Source organism: Drosophila biarmipes, chromosome 2L, assembly GCF_025231255.1.
Source record: "Drosophila biarmipes strain raj3 chromosome 2L, RU_DBia_V1.1, whole genome shotgun sequence".
NCBI lineage: Eukaryota > Metazoa > Arthropoda > Insecta > Diptera > Drosophilidae > Drosophila > Drosophila biarmipes.
Genome location: NC_066612.1, coordinates 10,895,328 through 10,917,704, shown reverse-complemented (window position 1 = coordinate 10,917,704; position 22,377 = coordinate 10,895,328). Strand labels below are relative to the sequence as shown.

Here is a 22,377-nt window from a genome sequence, read left to right as displayed (position 1 = left end):
CAGCTGCTGTGGTTTTTGTCGGAGCTGTCGCTATATTAGCAACGCCATTTGATAATGGATTCCTTATTTATGTATGAGCGAAATCCCTATATAAGCCGGGCTGATGGCACCGAAGCGGAGTTGGGGCTCTAGCTGTCATGGCTTAGTTAACACGCTCTGCCGAGCACTGGAAACGTGCTAAATGCTGTGGCAGGACTCATTAACAATTTAAAAATGAATTTCTTGGGAAAATTGAAAGTAGGAACAGTGGCCTATAAACGTTGGACATTTTTTTTGTCGAAATCCTTATTTATTATTTAAATCATGTAATCGATAAAATGTGTAAATGGAGCAAGGCATTTAACTAATATTTTAATGAGTTTTGCATATTAAAGTTGAACTGTACGGGTTGCTTTATTCTTAAAGGGGACATGGGCGTTCGTCATGTTTATCCAAAGGCTTTGCAAGCCCATTTAATAGCAAAATGTTGGATGGTGAATAAGGAATATAAGGACGGGGATCAACAAAGCGCAACGAATTGTTACCAAATATGCGAAGGGAACATATTCGGAGTGGATTTCTCAGTTTTGCGCATAACCCAGTTTCTGGTTTATATATGGCAATGGCAACAGTATTGATATTTGCATATGTGCCATATGTGAAAAATTGCATACATATGTGGCTTGGGCGAAAGGGGTGAAACAAGTGGGCGGAATGGGTCGATGTGAGCGGTTTCATTTACCACAAACCCCTTTTCTAGGTTATTCATTGCTTTCGACTATGAAAAATGTTTTAGGGCATCCTAGGTCAGACTGGGCTCTTTGTTACTGAGCTGCCTCTACAAATTTATGAATGTATTTAATTAAAAATTTTGTTTGTGCAAGAAGCGAAGGCTTCTGTGAGTGCTCACATTTACAACAGCTACTGGAAAATCATTAAAAGTCATTCAAAAGTTAATGGCATACATCAGCAACACTTTTTGTTGTATGTTTTTTATTTTCATTGCTATTAAAAGATTATATGCCTGTGTTATGCCAGCTAAACAAATGACGAGTAATATTCAAATGAGTCATTAATTTAAAAAAAATATATAAAATACAGTCACGGGTTCTTCTAGGCTAATAGTCTTATCAGTGAAGCAAAGTGATATTCCGGATGAGTTAAAAATAGCAAAGAGATGTAGACGATGCAGATAACTTTATTTGTTTTTCCAAATTTTATTAGTTAGTTGCGCAAGATTGCTAAACAAATTTTTAATTATTATTTACACTATATTTTTGTGAAAAGCACCCACCAAAAACAAGCAGCTAATGGAAAACGGCAATGAGAGGCGGAAAACTAGCAATAAAAGTAGCTTTTATGCAGTTATAGCATTTGGTGTAAAATAGAATACTTTAAAATCTAATGTCCAAACGCTCGAAACTCATGTTCGCGGCGTTGTTAGCAACATCGCTGTTGTGCCCTCCAGTGCAGTAAATGACATTATTAACCCAGTTTCCCGTACTTTAAGCTCACAATACACACTCTCACATGCTTTCAGCCATCATGCGCTTCGACACCCACAACAAACAATAAAAGTGAGGGAAAAACTTTCGACCAGACAGAGTATTTTAAATACCCTTTATTTTAGGTTCCAAATATACATATAAGATTATTTTTTTAATTCTGTTCTACGATTTTCTTAATTAAAACAATCAATCATAAAGATTGATTAACATTTTCTATTATGTCAGAAGACGCAACCATTAAATCTAACATATTTTGTATTTAATTTCTTAAGACTACATATTTAAAAATTTTTTTTATTGATTTCAAAAAAGGTTTTTAACTTGAAGAGTATTTAAATTCGTTTAATAAGTTTTTCAATTTGTATTCAGTTGAGCTTTTTGTTGTTGTTTATTTGTCGCTTCACATACTTCTTATTACGTTGTACTCGCAGCTAGTAGTTGGCACTAAGCTGACGACTTCACCCTACTTTAAATGGAGAACAAGCAACTAAACTCCAATGAAAGCAGCTTCACTCAGTGCTTATACAGTCAACGCCTTTGTGTTGAGCTAACAAAACAACTAAAAATCACACGTACGTGTAAATTAACAAACAAAAAAGATTTCACTTTTAAAACACAGACCGGGTTTTAACAAGCAGATTGAAAATAGAAGTGAAAAACCCTTACATTCGTATATTGCGCTAACAGTGAATTCAATTTTCTTTTAGGGTTTATAGTTATATTTCTCTAACATAATTTAAAAGGTTTAACCCCAGTAATAGTTGTAGTTAAACCACATTGCATAAAGACTAATAATTATAATTTATTCTGGCCTAACTTGTAACATCCGTTCGCTTTTTGAAACAACCACACGATGTTAGCGAAGTTTTGCCGAATCCCGCTTTGCCTGTGAAGTTTATAATTATCCCACTTTTTCCTAATTTATTTTTTTTTCGGGGGGAACTACTTTTAATTACAAGTCTCGTTGAGTTTGACCATTCCCCGCCTAACTGTTGGCAATTTATGTTGCACTCGAAGAGCGCATAAAGTTTCTCAAGTGGTGAAGGCAATTTCGTACTTGACATGATGTGGCTCTGGCTCCTGGTCTTCCTGCCAAGTGGTTGGGTGTGTTGGCTGTCGGCTGGGGTGGATGTGGATGTGGTTTTCGGTGCTGGTTGTGTGGGCGGTTGTGCCTGCTAAGGTTAAAGCGGTGAAATCGTTAGTTAAATGAAGCCTAGTTTAGGTAAGTTCTTGCTATGCAAATAAATCTGTGTAATTATAAAGTTTCTGGCCATGTTTTCCAACTTTCATAGCTGTTAAGGGCTTCAGGCGTATAATTAAAAAATGGAAACCAAATGAATGGGTGCTATTTTAATTATGCCAGTAAAAGCTATTGGTTATTAAACGTGAAAAAATGTAGTCACTTCTTGGGCTATTTACTTTAATTTGATTTCAATTAGTGCAGCATCAACAGCAAAGTGTTTGATAAGTATAAAAACACCAGTTCAATTCGTATAACGCAAACATTTATAATTACTTTGGAGAGTCATTCACAAAAGGTGCTGCCCGTCGAAGTTTTATAATTGAAAATACTTTCCCTGACTTTTTGAAGGAGGGGAACCCGCGGGACGACCGCCTCCAAACATAACCAGCTCCACGTCATATTGCACTTAGTCAACTTCAGGTCACCCTTTCCTCTTAACTTTTCTCAATTAAAAAAGTTTCCTCTTCGAGTTCCATTTCCAGTTTACTCAGTTAACACACAGCGGCCCTTACTTCCGCGTGTTGTAAGTGAAACACGTCCGATTCATGCGAATATTATTAACATATTAGTGACTCATCTGCAAAACTTTGGGGCATCTTGGCATTCGCTACCCGTCTTGGGGACTTTTCCAAATGAATGGTGTCGAAAAGTTCACCGTATTTCACAACATATTGCCGAAAATCGCGCGCTGTCACCTCACCAAATCACAAAACATTTTGCATATATATTCTTCTATACTTCGTGTAAACTTTGTCCTTCGTAGATGACAAAGCTGGCTGCTGGGCAGAAGATACTCCGGCTAGACACAACTTTCGTCAAAACTAATAACCTTTGCAATATCACAGAGCTGCCAGCATTTGAACCATAAACTTTTACAATAACAAATGGCGAAGAAAGAGTAGAAAATATGCTCAATGAGCCAGAAGTTCGTTTTGCTGTCTGAATTAAACTGAGCGACAAGTTTGGCCATAGATAGTCAGTGGCAACTTGTTCATTGAAATAAACATAATGAAATATTGACAGAGGGCAGTTTTGGGGATGAACCAGCATGTTTTTCTCTACGTCAAACTCTTGCATTCATGGATAGATTGTTGGTAGTCAAGTTGTAACTCTAAAAAGTTCAGAACGAAGAGTTGAACTGTCTTCGCTACACAATATGGAGTGCAGAGAAAAAATAAGCAAACATAGCTCGTTTGATCTTTATATTTAAGTAGGTATAATGAAAACTTAACTTGGAAAATCTCTTTGATGTTATTCTTCATACCGATATAGAAAGAAAGTTTCCTCACTCACAAGTTTTTAATTACGCCAGTCCCTCTACAAGTTTCGCAAACTTTTTTCAACAACCTGATTAGCTTTCATCTAATTAAAGTGATTTGTGCCTTGATGGTTTTAAATCAAGGCAAGTTAAATCTCTACGACCTGAATGTTCTGAGCACCCGAGGGCTGATTAAATAGTAATCAATTCTGCAACCAAGAAAATCTAGTTGCCACCCATTTGGGGTGACATTCTAAAATGTCCGCCAGTGATGGAGACTACAAATTGAATAACGTTTTCAGCAAAAATGTCAGGTCCGGCTAAGTGCTCAAACAGACCTCGGCGCTGCTTTTCTTTGCCCGCGACTGTGTGTAATTTATTAGATTTTGGCAAATATTTTGCCAGAAGCGCATTTCACTGTCAGAAGTTGTGGCGTCATCGCCAGACAGTCGGAGGATATTCGCGATATCTCCTCGCCCCAGTCTCCATTTTCCATTCTCCCACGACCCTCACTGCTTATGATGTAATGTTTTTATAAGCTCCGGCACATCTCGCCGTACTCCTTGTCCCCGGCAGAAGTCCCTTGTTTGAGGAGAAGAAGTTGCCTCTCTAGACAGTTTTCCCTTTTGCAGCGAACGCCTTGAACGCGCTTTCCTTCCTTTGTTTTCCTTGTTTGAGCAGGCAACTCGACTCCGTCTCACTTTTCAATCCGCCCAGCTCCTTGTGCTTTTCCCCGCTTTCCGCTTTCCTTTTTCCCGTTTGCTTGCAGCTGACAGCTGCCTGCCAATAGTTGATTTTCCCAATATACGTTTTCCACTTGATTTTCCCCATGGCTGCATTCGGTTTCCCATGCGAAATTCGCTGGTCAAGTGACGCGTTTCTATTTGCTCGGTTTTGTTGAATTAAATCAAATTTAAATTGGGGTAAAGTGCCTTTTATTGATAAATTAATATAAATTTCAATTTTTCAGTAACAATTGATGAATTTATTTGTTAAGCATTTCATTTCTCACATTGAAATTGGCTAATTCTGAAAAGGAGGTATTGCATATATTTTTCAATATATAAACTTGAATAAATTAATACAAAATTTACATTTTGCATAACAATTAAAGTATTCACTTGCTTAACAATATATAATATAATTAAAGCCCAAATATTTTTAAAATAATATATAAATTATACATTAAATTGATATATTATAATATATGTTTATCAAAACAATTGAAGTATTTATATGTTCAGCAAACTCTATTTTATAATGCTTCCCCACTGAAATCGGCTTTATTACCGAATTCCCAATGGCTAATTCGAATAGTGATATAAATCTTCATGCCAAGCTGCTCCCCTGAGGAGGGGTATTCCCTGTATTTGCCCGAACGATCCAATGCCAGGAACTTTGCTTTTTTCTTACTGGGTGTAAATATTGATTTCGCACAAAGCACGTGCGCTACTTGAGCGCTTAGATTTTCGCAGAGGACCACATAGGCCGTAGGATGAAGTGATGGTGGGCTAAGCGACTCGTATGCCCTTTCTTCTTTTATTTTTTATACATCCAGATACACGTATATACGTATGGCTCTCTGTTTGTGCGGGGCTTTGGCACACGTCCTTGTGCTAGTTTCCAAGTTGCCTGCTGGCTTTTTCGCTGATGTCTGGCTTTTTGGCTGCCTTGGAAATTGAAAGTCTTTCCATTCGTTCGCCTTGTTCCGAAAACATTTAACGTAATGCCAGGACACGTGCTCCTGCCATCAATTGAGCTTCTGTTGCCATTTATTTACCTAACTGTTTGCTGCTATGTGTTAAGTGCTAATTGGGTTACTTGTATTTTATCACCCAGCCCCACAGCACCGCCCGTCCCTAAATGGCCACATGTACTCGCTCGTCTGTGTTGGCTGATTAATTTTTTAAATTACTTGATGGCTAATGCCGCTAATTATTTCAAAGTGTATTCTAGCGCTTTAGTGCTTGCTAAGCTGCACGGAAAACAGAATGGAAAGGCCCTAAGCCTCTGCTCTGGCCGGGCATCCTTTCAACTTTGGAGTGGCTAATTAAAGTTTTAAGTTTTTTGGCTAAGACAACGAAGGCGTAGCAGGAGATATTTTTTGGCAGCCAAGGTTCCAGATGTTTGGCCGCTGAAGTATAAAAGTTTTTCAATTTATTTTAGGTAAACATATTTCGCAAATATCAGCCTAATTAGATTTTTGTGGCTAGGAGGAAATGTAAGATAAAACATATTTATCTAAGAGCCCAATAGTGTTAGAATGCCTGATTGGGCAATCAATCACTTTCCAAAACACCTCTTATGCTAATTTAAACTATAATTTAAACTACAAATGTCTTTCAAAGACACTCGCACAATTTGCGCAAATTAATGGACAGCTCGACATTTTAGCATAAATATAACGATAAACACATCAACGCCCAGATAACAATTTTGAGTATCATTAAGGACGAATCCAAAGCCCTTTGGGGCTAGACAATATTCCTCGGTAAATGCCAGACGCCAGCACAAATAGACATAAATTTAAATGGCCAAGGGCCTGGGCTAACAATCTCCATGCCTCCCCGCCTCGTTGCCACAGCTCCTCCGCCAACCACCCGAGTTTGTCACAACAAATGTTTCCCTGGGTTCCGAATGCAGGCCAACTGCAATATTGCAAGTTGCAGCTGCGCTGGCTGGTAGCAACCACCAACTGTGAGTGTCCTTTGGTGATTATGTGGGGCCGCTGCTGCGATGCCACATAATCAGGACAAGTATCCTGGGTGTGCGACACTCTGCCAGGTTGCTTGTGCATTATAATTATTATTTTCCATGCCTTTCTATGCACTGAAACAAAGAGACTGCTTGGTTTTCCTGGATATATAATTTAAATAATTAAATATTGTGATTAAACTGCATAAAAACTAATTTAATTAGTCTTTACTTGCGAAATACGGTAGTATTTTCTCGAAATTTGCATTAATAGTCACGCAAGGGACCTAGAAAACGAAAGGAAGCGAGATTTAGAACAAGGCTTAATATAAAATTATTGTGTAACCTTTTTATTATGTAGAAATAAATGTTTGCTTGTGTATTAAAAACCAATTATATTCCTTAATACTGCTCTGAAGAAATATAGCTTTTTATAATTACATTCCTAAAAGTAATACTGCTTTTCCTGAAGAAATATAACTTCTTATCATGTGGTTAATCCAGAATTCATTTCGTATTTCGGTTAAGTTTTATCTGACTTTTCCTAGGTAGGTAGGTTTATAAAAATCTTTCTAGAGCGACTTAGGCAAGATCCTATGATACAAACAATTCGTAGGCAGAAACTACAATCCCCATAATAATATTTCTCTGTCTGCAATGGGAGTTACCTTTGTTGGAGCTCTTTAGCCGGCTTTATTCACCTGGCCTGGCCTCAATGTGCAGGTGACATTACTGCGGAAGAAGAATGAGGCGGCGGCGGCGGCAGCAGCAACAAACTTAGCCTTGAGCAAAAGTTGAGCTCTGGCCCCGTGATGATGATTTATGCACGTGTTTAGTGTGAAAAATTTAAATTAAATGCATACATGGTAGCGAAAGTGTTGCCGAGAGAATCCCTTAGCACACTTCTGTGCCCATTTGTGGATAGTCAGCAGGAGCAGGATGATGAGGAGGCGTGACTTGTGGTCCGCCCAGGAAGTGAAAGTGTATGTGTGTGGGTTGGAGTGGGGAGGTGACTCTCGGTTCCTTATTGGGGTCACTGGTCATTATCAAGATGTAGCTAAAGAAATGCCGTAAACTGGAGCTGCGACGAGTCCAAGACCCCCGGCTCCTTGTTGCCGTCTTGGCTCATTTGATATGCAGGGCAGATAAAGGCCAACGCGCATTCAGCCCTCGGTCCTCAGCTCCACTGTTTGCCCGAAAGGGGAGCGAGCCAACAATGAGGCGATAGTTTAATGGCAGAGCAAACTGTTGAGCAAGCACATCTTCTTTGCCAAGCCATCGAACGAGGGGAGTTCCTTAAGTAGGCAATCGTTTACATTGCATAAGTAAACCGATTTATGTGCGGACTTCCTTGGGTGAACTGAAAACTAGATGTTTTATAATTAATACATTTCTCTTTATTGATATATGTTTTATGAAGGTTTCTGTAAATGATCTATTTGGGCTTCCCTTGGTTTTTAATTAAAATATTTCCTGGCACACATCCACACTAAATTTTAATTATTTGGTTAGTAATTTACTGCCTCCGAATTCGCATTGATTCTTTAATATCCATTTTTTTATATGTGTAGTAACGAACGATTCGTTATATACACTTTTCCGAAAATTAAGATCTTTAAAAAGTTTAAAGACAGAGAGTTGCTGACATTTCTTTAGCCTATTCCTCAGAAAGTAGGAAGGTTTAATTCCAGCATAGATAAATACTGTTGATTTTTGAGAAAACAAATATATTTTTACTTTTAAATGTTGTAGGGTAAGGTAACGAACTTCTAACCTGTTAAATTTCCGGTTAAAAACAGAAAAATATAGAATTGTTAAGAATAGCTAATTTACTCGATTTGATTCAAACCACCATAAAGAACCAATATAGTTCAAATCGGTTTAGATTGAAAATTGACTATTTGCACTGATGAGCTGGCGTTTCATCCCCAAATTGACTTTCCTTGCTCTTTGAAATATTTTTTTTGTTCGTCTTCTTTTTTATTTGTACCTGCGGCAAAGGAGCTTTCCGGTCTTCCTAGCGTCGAGAAGCATTTGAAAGAAGGCGCAATAATTCTTTTCCCAGCTGGCGGCTTTATCCTTTCACACATTTCACGCCCGAAACTCGGTGGAAATGGCAGGCCACGCCCACAGTCTGACGAAACGCCTTTCAATTTTCAGGCGTACATTTTTGCATTGCATACTTCTGAGCGTTGTGTGGGCCAGGAAAAGGCTGCAATTGTTTGCACTTTTCCCCCACTGGCATCGGCATCCCGTCTGCAATTTACGCGTCCCTGTTTGAGCCTTTTGTTGAGAGAAGGAGAAAAAACTCAGGGAAAATGGGAAAAGGAAAGGAATTGCTTTAAAACTCACCTTTGGGGGCCGCCTTCGCCACCTCTTTGAGCGGTAGATTTTCACTTTTCTCTCTCGGCATATCATGTATGCACATATTTTAGTCTTTTGGTGTTGGCCTTAAAACAAATTGCATGGACATTTGTTATTTCGGCTAAGACGGCTTTCAGCTTGTTCTGTTTGTATTTATTTCCTTGGCCTTATATACATATCCATTTACATATGTACCCACCTATGCATGTACAACTGTATGTATCTAGCAGATACATTCTACCATTCCACATTTTCGAAGAAAAAGCATAGATACAGCAAAAGGAAATTGCATTTTTATAACCTCACTACGTTTCCTTTCGGATTTCTTAAGTCGCCTTTATACCTGTTGTTTATTTATTACCTTTTTCTCGCCAACTGACTCAGTTTGTGTGTCTTGTATGTGCGATTTTCTTCGTTTCGCTTTTTTGGCTTTGTCTCTGGCATCTACGTTGGGCTTTTATTTTTTGCGTCCTTTTTGGGGGACTTAAACTTTCTTCTTGCAATTTTCTCGCCCCATGTGGCCCACGTGCCAAGGTGTGTTCGCTGCGAAAGGTAGAATTTATAATGTGAATTCTGGTATTTAAAGACAAATTTTATGGCTTTTTAGTTGACAGTCGAGAGCCGACAGCATAATTCAGGTGCCCACAGAAGTAGGCAATGATATTTTTATGGCACTTGATGGCTTTTCCTGGGACCATTTTCCTGAATAACGATTCTACATATTTTTACATACTATACAGATCCACTAAAAAACACTTTAACTAATAAAAATATATTTTTCTTTAATTTCAGGTAATTTTACTGGCTCTAAACATGAAGATCAAGTAATAAGGAAGTATGGTGGAGCTATATTCATTTCTTTGTCGAAGAAAGGGGATCAAACGGAGTTTTAAATATTTAAGAGTCAATATCTTCCAAACCCAATCAGAAACTAACCGACTGAACAAAGTTTTTCTTAAGCCAAGTAGATTGAAACAGTTTAAAGTCTTGAATGGCTGAGCCAACTTGTTTGGTTTGGTTGGGCAAAAGTAAATAAGCCAAAGTGTCGTGGCTGGTTGACCGATGACCAAAAGCCATTCATTTTCAGAGACATCATAATCAAGTCTGCCGGGAAGGTCGGCCAAAGTGCAACTGAAAACGCTATCTGTCATGTGTTGCACGAATATATGTATCTGCAAAAACGGAAATTATTTATTAATTGCTCACACCACTACTGCATACCAAGCCGCATAAGAAGAGGCGAATCTGCGCACAATTAAATCGATATAAGAGTGGCACAGCAAACATCATGGCCGGCTGACCAGGCCCACAAAATATATTTCATGCGTTGTCGAACCAAATGAATGCATAAATAATTGATTTAATTTTCGTGTTGACTACAAATGAGGCGCTTAAGCGAACGGGTGAAGGGAGTAGCGTGCGGTTCATTGGCCAGAACAGCAGCCTGGCTCATAATATATGCAAATTTCGCATTATCAACGCGGAACAAACAAATAAATGCATTCTAAAAACCGAATATAAAAGCAGTGCAAATAAAAGGCCATCAAAAATACATGGGCAACTAAGGTTCAAAACATGGCTAATTAAAACCTTTTACTTTGGGGTTTCATTTAAAAAGAACAATTTTGGAATAATTCTAGTGACAAAAGTGAATTCATATAATTCAAGTCAATCTTCTTCATCGATTGAGGTATTATTTCGTTTCTTTTGGTGTAATGGACGAGAAAAATAGACTAAATTGAAACTGAATTATATTTGTACAACGCATATTGTGAATTGCTGACACTTTTTGGTTTTCGTAAATTGTGCCACTTTTTGTGTGGTTTTTGTGTCCATGGAAATGTTATGCATTTATGTTTTAAATGTTTTTTGCTCCTCTCTCTGTTGCAGTTTTTCTATTCTTTGTGTCATTGCTTTCATTTATTTTAAAAAATGATAAATTCATGAGATTCTACAAGCCAAGAACAAAAAGCTTGGAAATAACTTTAAAATACATGACCACATTTAAAATTTAATAAAATCCTTGTACACTGGAAAATAAAAGCAACAATCCACTCCATAGTCATATAAATTTTTACTCAAATTAATAAGAAGTAGACAACCACTTATAAAACCATGTGGGGGCAAATAAAAAGCTGCAGATCATGTATCGACCTTCTTCTTGTTTGAGTTGGTGCCATCGTTGAAGGGCTGAATTTCGCCAGAGGCCCAAATGCAGTAGACCACCGCCGTGATACAGAGGACGGCAAAGGCCACCCAAAACACGATTCGCCACTCCAACAGGGTGGCGTTCGGGGTCATCACACCAACCAGATAGGGCGATACCACGCCCGTGATCGCACCAATGCCATTGGTGATGGCCATCAGTGTTCCGGCATAGTTGGGACTCATGTCCAGCGGCGTCAGCTTCATGCCGGCATAGTAGGTGCCCATCAGACCCATGGCGATCGTAAACAGCGCCACGACCAGGGCCCGATTGCATCCGGCGTAGGAGGCGGCTACCATGAAGAGGGCGGGCCCAAAAGCGGCCAGTCCCGTCATCAGCTTCCTCGTGTTCGTGGTGTTCATGCAATGACGTTTGATCATCTGATCGGCCACACAGCCGCTGGTTAGCGACATGATCCACATGGTAACATAGGGCAACGAGGAATACAGGCCATTCGACTTGATCGAGAAACGCAACACATCGGCCATATACTTGGGCAGATACGATACCATAATGTAGAAGCCCCAGTCGTGACCAATCTGGGCGCTGATCAGTGCCCACATGGGCACATTCGTGAAGATGGCCTTGAAGGGCGTTTTCGGCTTGTTCTTGTCCTGTGGCGGTATTTCCGTGGCCAAGAACTCGCGCTCCGTTGGCTTGATAAAGGGATGAGTGTAGGGAGTACTGAAGCAGATCAGCGTGAAAACAATGAACCACACCGTCGCTATGATTCCAAAGATGTAGAATACCCAGGGCCAGTCCATGGAGTCGAGTATCAAGCCGGATAGCAGATTGCCAGCGATGCTACCCACCTGACCGCCGCCCAGAACCAGGGCACCCAGCATTCCTCTCTCGCTCGCCGGCACCCAGGCGGCCAGTAGAACACTCAGGGCCGGAAAAGTGGTCCCCTCACCCAATCCCATGAGTACACGGAGCACGATCAGGGCATCGGCTCCGCCATAGACGATACATACCGGTGTGAGGAAAGTGAAAAGCGCCGTGAAAAAAATGCCAATGCTCAAGGTCCATTTTCCGCCGAATTTATCAGCCAATATGCCACCCGGCAAGTGCGTTACAATGTATCCAATGTAGAAGGAGGCCAGTATCAAGCCCTGCTTCTCCTCGGACCAATCGTAGTCGCCTCCTTCCCGGCTAGTTGGACCTGCGCTATCTTCGTCCGCCTCGCAGATTGATTCGCCGTGGGGCTTGTCGGTATAGTTCTTCTTCACCACCAACACGGTGATGGCCTGCGACAGGCAGACCCGCATGGTGTAGGCATTAAAGATGGCAAAGAATCCCATAACGGCCAGAATCCAGCGTTGAGGTACTACAAAGAATTTTGAGAGCTTAATGCCCCACTGAGGCTGCTGCGGCACATCCGCCATATTCTTTAAAAACTTAAATTTAGTTTGTAAACTTATAGAACATATCTACTCAAAGGAATTAAAAACAGACTGCCTACTCTACTTTAAAACCCAAAGCCTGGTCATTTATACAATACTACGTTAGGAAATGTGCAAGAAATAAATTATTAGGTATTAATAATATAATTTTTTATGTTTGCATTGCAAATTCATAAATATCCTTTTTAATATTTCTCTTGGAGAAATTTCGAACAAAAAGAAAGTAAGAGAAAAGTGATAGATAAAGCCCAAAATTAGTTATATTTAAAGCTCTCGGAAAGGTAAAAAGAGTTATTATAATTTTTTATACATGTTGTTTCTGTATATTTGCAAACAGTAGTAAAAACGCTGTCGCTCACATGGTTATTATAATTTATTTTGTATTTTTTCGCCAGTTTAACTAAAGCACTTAGCTCAGCACATGCACCATATGTGTACAAATGCTGTGCCTTTAGAATAACCCACTTCCTGTCTCCATGTGCCCGTTCTCGACATCTGTGGTTTCTTTTTTGTTTACCCGACTACTTGGCGGTACCGAGAAGTCCCAAGATGTCCCTAACAATTACATTTCCCTCACAATTTATGTATGTTTTGCAACCTTTTCTTCCTCAGCTTCTTTTTCGCCCCCGTCGTCGTCTATTGTTTTGAATAAGAGTGAGTTTGAGTTGAGTCACATATGTGAGGCGCTTGAGCAGGCTGGGAGTCTGGTGGGTTTTTGACAACCGCAGGCGCAGGTCCTTGCGGTGGCCTAACCAAGGAAGGGCTTCCATTTTCATCATCATAAAGTCTGTTGAAGGGAAATCGATATGGGCAACTTAATCATGAAATGAAGTCGCCGTCAAGTTGTCTTGCATTTTCAATTCCATTCTCAGCACCTCGTCCTGCCCCCACTGGTACCCATTCCAAGTACCAACCCCGCCGGGCTTTTTGTTTACCTATACAGAGTGCGAAGGGCCAAAAACTTTTCCCTAGCATTAGTTTAGTTCAGCTCAGTTCAGTTGGGTTCGGTTTGGATCGGCGTGGTTCATTTTGCCTCGCTTCGGTTTTTGGTCTGACTGGGAATTGTTTTGTTTGTTTGTTTTCATGTCTAAGTTAGCTTACTTTTGTGAAAAAGTTTCTCCCTGCTGCTATCCGCTGTGGCTTATGCTTTCAATCACCGTTTCGTTCCACCGATACTCTGCACCCCTGTTGCTAACATTTTTGTTCATTTCCGTTTCGACTTCCTTTCCAGCTTCGTGAGGTTCCATCCGTTCTAGCCCAGAAATGCAGGTCAGGTCAGTTCGGTGCAGTATTATATTAATTTTTTGCAGTTTTCCTTTGTTTGGGGTCAAAATCCGGTTCAGTGGCCCACAGGAACTAGCAATAATTGCCCGTTTTGGGATTTGGGTTCCTAGATACTTTTTAGCACTATTCCGTAAGCTACTTCAAGGAGTTTGAGTAACCTTTAAAAAGGGATACCTTGACAACAAATTAAAGACAAGAAACTATGATAAATTACAAATTGTTCACAATTACACATTTTGTATTCATATTCATGGCAATAATTCATTTTTAACGCACTTTCCCCTTTACAATGATATCATTGTTGCCAGAATAAAAAGGTTTGTTTTTGTTTTAAGTATTCCTAGAAATCATAAAATAAAAATCACCGTAAGAGTGGATGTGGCATTGTTAAGTTAAAATGTCAATAGGATCGTCGGCTTTGTCATTCCTGAATTTTATGCCACCTCCAACGCTGCAATGACCCATTTTGGCTTGGTAAGCCCTTAACGAAAAAAAGAATCCTTCAATTATTCGCCACCCACTGACCGACGAGTAACTGACGTTGAACGAGGTCTGCGATAAAAAAAAATGAATGACAGTGAAAGGCCCTGCCAGGAGAAATATTTTATGAGGTTCCATACATTTTTCGTGTTATTTAAAGTTCATTATAAAAGTACGTCAGTCACAGGAAATGGAGAAATTCATGAAAATAAAGCAAGCGGGCTATGTTTTAATGTTTTGCAACAAAAAATACACGTTATATTACATTTTATTTGATTTTTTATATTTTCCGTTATATTATATTTTGTTTGATTTTTTTTATATTTTCCTAATTAGTTGAACAAATTATGGCGACCCCAAAACCTTTGTGTTTTGGTTTTCCTGATTAAATTTGATAATTTAAGCTCAAAGTGTTTGACTTTGTGGGAAAAAATATTAGATTTCTCTTAGCCAATGTTTGACAATATCACTTTTCACCGCATTTCTCGTGAATAAATAAAACTTTTTCTTTATGTTTATCATGTGAATGCATACATCCTTTCGCCTCGCTCGACACTATTTTAAACTTTATTCGTGCCTTTCCATGTCACTGCTCAGTCAGAATAGTGTTGTTTGTTTCGAGAGAAAAGGAAAGAAAAACTGCGAAAAGTTATTATATTTTTTTCGTTTTGTATATTTTCTTGTTGCTGAATAGTTTTGCTGCGGAGTGAGTGTTCCTTATTTTTGCTACTTTGCTCTTGCCTTCTCATATTTTAGCAAACAGCACATTTTTGCCAGTTCAATCGGAGGAACCTTGCCGCCGCCTCTCGTCCTTGGCCTGTGGAAATTCCTCAGTTTTGTGATTGAAAGGCATTCGGGTTGGCTTAGTTTGGGTTGTTGGCATGGCTGCGAGCAAGGCTTCTAATGCGTATGCTCAACAATTCCGTTGCATGTCACATTGTTGCCCGATATGCCTGCAACATAGTTGGGCAAAGCTTTTTGTTCCCTTCCACTCTGCTGATAAGTGTTGCAACGTGCAACTATTAAATAGTTTCCCAGCTGCCATTTTCAAGTTTCTTGGCCCACGGCCCATTCTTGGGGAACTTCTTGAGCTGTGCCACTTAGATGGCAACTTAGGGTCGAAAGAATCGGGACTAAAGTTTAAATCGAGGTCGATTTTTTATGCACCCTAATTTGCCAGTTGCATTTGGCAGATAACGGGAACAACATATTATATTATTATATTTAATGTTCTCCTTGATTTATTGCACTCCTAATCCAATTCTTTAAAAATTCTGTACACTAATTATGTCCTTTGAGGCAAATACTATATAGTTTGCATTACAACAGCCCCATCTTTATTGTTAAGTTGGAGTAATTAGTAGTTTTATTGTTTATAGAAAGAATGGTTTGCTTACAATTGAGAAAATCACTACACATTCCGAATGTCATTTAATTATTTTGAAGCATCTGTGCAGATGAACCGGAATTGGTTTCATAGTAAATTGATTCAATGGCAAAATTATAATTCACAAATATAGTGCAGTAGCTAGAATGCCGATTGCACCTCCTCACCTGTCTGTCAACTCGTCATCGCTCTGTTCTGGCTTCCTCCTAGAGCTAACAAACATCCATAATTGTTTTCATACTTAAGTTTGTTTGCCTACGTCTCGAGTAGATGTGGCTGCACTCAAGGGATTTAGTTGGGCTGAGATGGTTTTGGTTGCCGTGATTGAGAGTGCTTCCCAGCTGCGGTTTTGAAGCTCATTAAAATGTTGGTCTATAAGCTGCAATGTCGACATGCTGAATGTATGATTTTGGATATTGTGTGGTATTATCTTTGTTCGGCGAGCTCTATAGGTTGGTTAGGCCTTTTGTACAACGGCTTGTATAACAGCTATGAAACAGGTATTGATGTATATCTTCTGGTAAACTGGTAGATTGTGTGCTCAAATATATGGTTCCAAACTTGAATTCACCTACAAAAATAACACAATCAATAATTCATTTAAGGCAGCTACAAAACTGGCTGTTTTCCACAAAATTGTGAACTGGTGAAGCAATTAGTGAACAAGTTGCGCTTTCGAGGTGGTGCTCTGAGTTGGTCATATCCGCCGGTAGTCCGCTAGGACCTTTTATTCGTAGCTTCGCCCATCCAAATTACTGACACATCAGTTGGTATTGTCTTTCGCCTTTGTCTACGGAAATAGCGCAGCGGGAAAATCAAACTAATCAGTTGAATGATTGGCGTCGACAGCCGATGAACAATGGCCACGTTCGACATCCTCTCGATATCCTGCGAATGAATGTTGTCGCTCGTTTCAGTAAACTTTTCTACCTTTTTTTTTTTTTTGCATTTAACGAGATTTTCTCTCCACTCCCTTTAACAACGTTGCATGGAAATTGTTCGATCGAAGGCATGGCATGGCTGAAATTACTTTATAGTTTGCTTCATTTAGTTTATAACGCGCTGGGTTTTCTTTCCTCTTTTATTCTCCACCTTTTACCCCTTACTCACTGGCAGTTTTTAATTTGCCTTAATTTGAAACTGCCTGGACATCAATTATACATATAGCTATCTTGGCCGGACTGGCTTTGTCCTCCTTTGGCCAAAGTGGATTAGCTTTGTGCTGTGAGTGGCGGAGTGCTACTTCAAGTTAATTTGTTATGCAAAATTTACCCCAGTGCTTTGGCCTATTAATGGTAGCTTTGTGGCCATACTTTTAAGAGGGAAATCGCCCCAAAGTGAATGCGGGCCTAGATTACAGATTATGGTTTCGTCTTCTCGTTTTATATATTTACTGAAAGAAAATCAGTATACTTATAGGAATTGAGATTTAGCTGGGGGAGCGAAAATAGTAGAACCTTATTTTAATTTTAAAATATTTGCTGTTTTATTATACAAATCTTTATTAATCGATATAGCACTATCAAGCAAAATCGTTAATTTGTTCCATAAAGTGCGATAAAAGCCCTAAGCAACTTTTCTTTTCGGCTAAATTATTTTCCGTTCATACGTGCTAAATTACGCAGTGCTTAGCTTACTGGAAAAATATTTCCTCTTGGTCCAATCTCCATCTCTTTTCACTTACCTAATGAGAAGCTTTCAGGGCTAAAGAGGCTAAAAACGTACAAAAAATATATATCTTTGAGAGACGACTATGCGGGGGCATCCACAACTCAGTCGCTGGGAACCGCAGCTATCACACAGGACGCATAGAGAGGGAAAAACACACTCCTGGGTGCTAATGCCATTTTGACGTTGCCTTTGGTTTTTGCGCGCCCCTGTTTTGCAACGCCCAAATGTAGACTACACTTTAGTTGTTTCACCGCAGAACAGGGCACGCCCATAATCCATAAGTTAAGCTCAACGGTTTGTTTGTGTGTTGTGGCGGTCGCCGGCTGTCGGTCGGCCAGATACTACTCCACTGCCCATTTTGCGGTTTGGTTTCAGCCAAAACATGTACAAAAATCCACATCCCCCACCCGAAAAAACAACCCAAATCACTCGCCTCCAGAAACCAAACTAAAGGGTCAAAGTTACTTTAAACGTTGCCACGGACAGAAGCTAACGAGGCGGCTTCAAAAGGCTCGAATGGACAAAAAAAAAAACAAAGGGGGCGTGTCCTTTGTTAACAATTTATGATTATTTTTACTCGCATTTTGTTCTTCTTTTATCCGCTATCTAGTGACCCGCATTTCTGGACGCACGCCTGAAAAGGCTCCATTGTGAAAATGTGTGTAAGGGTCAGTCAGTCCAAATATTTCCATCACATGAGGAATTCTGATGCTCAACAAGGATGATTATGTGCTAATCCAAGGGCCATCAGCGTCACAATTATGAAAGCTATCCTTGTTATACCCGTCATTCATAGAGTGAAGAGGTATATTGGATTACTTGGAGTGTAGATATCAGAAACTATATAAGGCAGAATGTTGAGACTAAGCATTCAAAAGAGCCTTGCATAGCGCAAGTTTAATATAGTCTAACCTTTACATTCTTAAATATTTTGTTAATGAGTAAATTGACATTAATTTTACTGATTATTTCCCATCTAAATACTAAGAATCCTACAAATCTCATTGTTATTTAAAAAGTTATAAACAACTACGTTAAACAGGCTTGGCATGATTAGTAGTACTGCTCCGTCCGCTAGGTGATGTGGAGCTGGCATGTGATAAAAATTCACAGGAATTTTATTTAATTTGAAAAAGAGTAAAGAGTAACTTATAGTCGAGGTAGGGCGAAAATGACACTTCATAGAAATATTATACTTTACCGTTGTTTAACAAACAAATTAAGTTTAACAAAATTCAAGGTTTTGTAGATCACCTCATCTGAAAAATAACAACATTTTAAATGCCCTTTGTAAATTTTATAGTTACATTGCATTTCACATTTGATTGTAAATAATATTAATTATGAATGTAATCGATTCGTGAATATCAGAATTAAATTAATTGGATTTCAAATAATTTGCCCAATTATTAATATATTAATTGGTCACATCAAAGCAGAATGTCGACAGCAATGACTTCATCTGTTGATTATGCTTAATAATTATTGGATTGCAAGCCGAAGGATGGCCTCAGGAAAAATTCGTTAAATATTGATTACAGACGTGTGTATGAGCCTGCAATTCTGTGCATTTTCCCTTCGGCTAGTTGGGAAAATCAAATTAAATGTTCAAATTGCTGCCAACAAGGATAGGATAACGACTTGGTTGTGCAACTGACTTGTGGAAATCCCTTCCTTATCTTCCGTTGATATCGAATTTCCAAAATGTCCATGTTAATTGGAATTCGAGTAAACATTTGCATCCCTGTTGATTTTCTCCTTCTGTTATTATCCGTGTGCTTGAGCTTTGTTTGTAAGACAGTCTGTAATAAATTTCATTCAAATTTAAAGGCATTTTCTCTTGCTAATCTTATTTGTATTTTTCCGTTGCCTGGGCATTTAGAATTGGTTGTAATTGGTGTATAAAATAAATTCAAAATTGCTGTTATTTAAAGTAAGTGTTTATTCGAATGTGTCCCAAATTAAACTGGTAAAATTGTAGTCATTAAAAATGTTTCGCAGTTGACATATTAACATATTTTTTGCTTGCCTTATTTCCCCCGCATTTCAGCTTTCTGTCTCCTGCAAACGCAGTACTTCCGAGTGGCTTGCTTTTCAGCCAAGCGTTCTGGAGATAAAAAATATATTTTTTCCCTCGTACATACATATTTGAAAATCTCGGTCAATAAGCATTCGGCATTGTCAGCATTTCTTAGCTTATCTGCGCTCTGGCCCATTGTAAACAAACTGTTAACAAAGCCGACGGGATACGCAAACGTCAGCCGCGATTGTTGGGAAAGTTGAAGAGAATGTGGGCAGACGACTGTCACATGCATCCATGACTATTAAATACGTGAAAAAATATTTCAAAAGATTTAAGATTTTTAGAATTTATTGAAATGAAACGTAAGAAGTTCGATATACAACATTAGGGATCTTAATGTAATGATATCTACAGAACAAATAATACAAAACAATTTGTTTCAATATTAAAGGACTACATAGGACTATTAAAGGACTACATTTCCAAACTCCAGTTAAGCGTATTAATAGGGTAACGTGTTGTCTTGACCCACTTCGAAAGCTCGCAAAAGTCGTGGCCCATCGCACGTTTCTGAAATTCGTTGTTCATCTGATGGATTTTTGTTGCTGGCGCTCCCTTTTCGAAAGTTGACTGGCTTTGGTTTTTAAGTTTGCACACAAAGTTGGCCTGTGTATTGGGTAGCAAGTGAAATTACTTGAAATGCATTACATGGCAAACTTTTGCACCCTCGTGTTGTTGTTCTTGTTACTGGCGTTTTAGCTATAGCCTTTAAGGCGCTTTTCCAAGGACTTGGCCAACTATTGGCCCGCTCTGTTGTCCTGGGCTGCCTCAGTAGTTGTTGGCTGCCAAGTTACAGCCCACATTTCCCCCGCCCCAGACCAGTCTAGGGGATTATTGGCCAGTTTATGCAACTGCCTTTGCTGGAACGAACTGACAGCTTGGCCTGAGGCGCTATCTATCGATATGCATGCCCATCCCCGAAGTATCCTGTGGTCAAATTTGTCCTGAGACTGCGGACAAAGTTTTACATGCCTTTCGAATTTAATATGGTAATTATTTTCCCGCTCAAGCAGGCTGAGGTCAAACTCTTTGGTACACATAATTGGTTGACATAAAAATGCAATACATGCTTGTTACATGGAAGAATAGTGCCTGAATTTGAGTTCTTTAAGGATGTATTGACGTTTGCCATTCATATTTCTATAGAAACTACGTATAGCTATTACAACTCCCAATCTAGATGTTGTGTCCTGATTGACTATTACACGACTGATGAATAGATGCAAATGTTTACGTTAACATTCTGTGGATCCCGGGGAATGCTCTAATGTACCTCTGCCATTGTCCTTAGCCTTTGTTCTCGCACAAAGGACATGAGCTCGTCCTCATGGCTGCGAGTGTGAGGAGGTGGAAAGGCTTTTCCGTTGTAATTGCTGTTATTACAGGTGTTTGCTTGTTTGTACTAGGAGGTCTCTGATGTTGCTGCAGTTTGTTGCCTTTAAGCTAAAGACTTAATGCGCTTCACTGGGCCAACACAGTACAGCCTGCATTTACCTTTGCGCAAATATTTTCCGAAACTCAGTCAAACAAAAATATGCAAAAATGAAAATTCATCTGCAAGTGCGGTAAGAAATGCGGAAAAACCCCCCGCTTGTGAAAGGAAGTTATACACAACGCCAAATTATTATTTATTTGTATCCTAACTTATTTATTTATAAATGGAAAGCCTCTATTTCAAGTAAATAAAATAGTAACATATTTGACTCGCCAGTTTCAAAACACTGTAATTATTTTTAAATCGATGAAAATATTTCCACTTCACCAAAAATGTAGAATCTTTTCTGAAGTCATGTTCTTTACGGGCAGTATAATACTCGTTTCGGGACATTACGTTACTCGTTTTTTTTTTGTTAAACAAGTTTTAACTTCTTTGAAAGTTCTACATTAGAATTTTTTATTTTGTTGCAATATTCTAACCTAATGGGATGCACGTCATGGTCTTAGCTGACAACTCAGTTCGTTCCAAAAACCACGAAAAAGAAGTCCCTGACGAAAGTTTTCTTGCAACTTCGGGGTATTGGGCGGCGACCACAGTCTCCAGCAAGAAAATAAAGAATGAAGAAACTGCACGAAAGGTTGTCAAATAAAATCCAGCAAAACTGCAATAAATCACGTAGCAGTGAAATCATTTTATCAGCTCAAAGCGCCTTTAAAATGAAAGCAGATAATGTGCATGTAAAATTGCAAAACAAAGTAAAATCATAATTTGTAATCTTGAAAAGAAACTCACTTCTTGTACTTAAATGTATATATTTTATTATAAAATGGCAAATGTGGTCCTTTGTCTTTTCTTTGCTAAGCAGTCTTGACTGGTGTTGCCTTTTCATTTTAAGTCACCTTGAGGCGATTTTAATTTAATTTCATTGTCAAACAAAGTAACAATAGAACGTATGCAATAAATAAATAGCCTGTGTAAAACGGGCATGCCATTACATAAATAACATTACAATTAATAATAAATAAGAAGAGGCAAGTTAAACTGTCACTCCCAGATGTACAAAGAAATACTTTTATAATTAAATCATTTAATTACTGACAGTAACTTTGGAATGAAAAGCTATTACATTTCAGAATTATGTTACTCATCACTTAACAGACAAAAGATTTAACTTTGGCAATTCCTTGTGATCCAATGACCTCAGCATCATCCATCAATTGTGGGGCAAAAAACTGTGCTGAACTCGCCAATACAGGCTTATTTCATTGAAGGAGGCCTTTCAACATTATACGCCGCTGTCCGTCCACCCACACAGGATAAGCCTCCTTAAGCCTATCAATCAAAAACTATCAGATAAAGCCGAAAACGCTGACCAAAAT

The 22,377-nt window shown here is 38.9% G+C and overlaps 2 protein-coding genes across 7 annotated transcripts in view; one reads left to right on the top strand and one right to left on the bottom strand.

Moving 5' to 3' along the window:
- Positions 1 to 22,377, top strand: part of LOC108032581 (disintegrin and metalloproteinase domain-containing protein 10) — an 89,104-nt gene that overhangs the window by 32,116 nt on the left and 34,611 nt on the right. The gene's annotated exons all lie outside the window — the stretch shown is intronic.
- LOC108032583 (putative inorganic phosphate cotransporter) lies at positions 11,102 to 12,722 on the bottom strand. Its single transcript, XM_017106487.3, has one exon. The coding sequence runs from the start codon at positions 12,635 to 12,637 to the stop codon at positions 11,189 to 11,191; it is 1,449 nt and encodes a 482-aa protein (XP_016961976.1). The 5' UTR covers positions 12,638 to 12,722; the 3' UTR covers positions 11,102 to 11,188.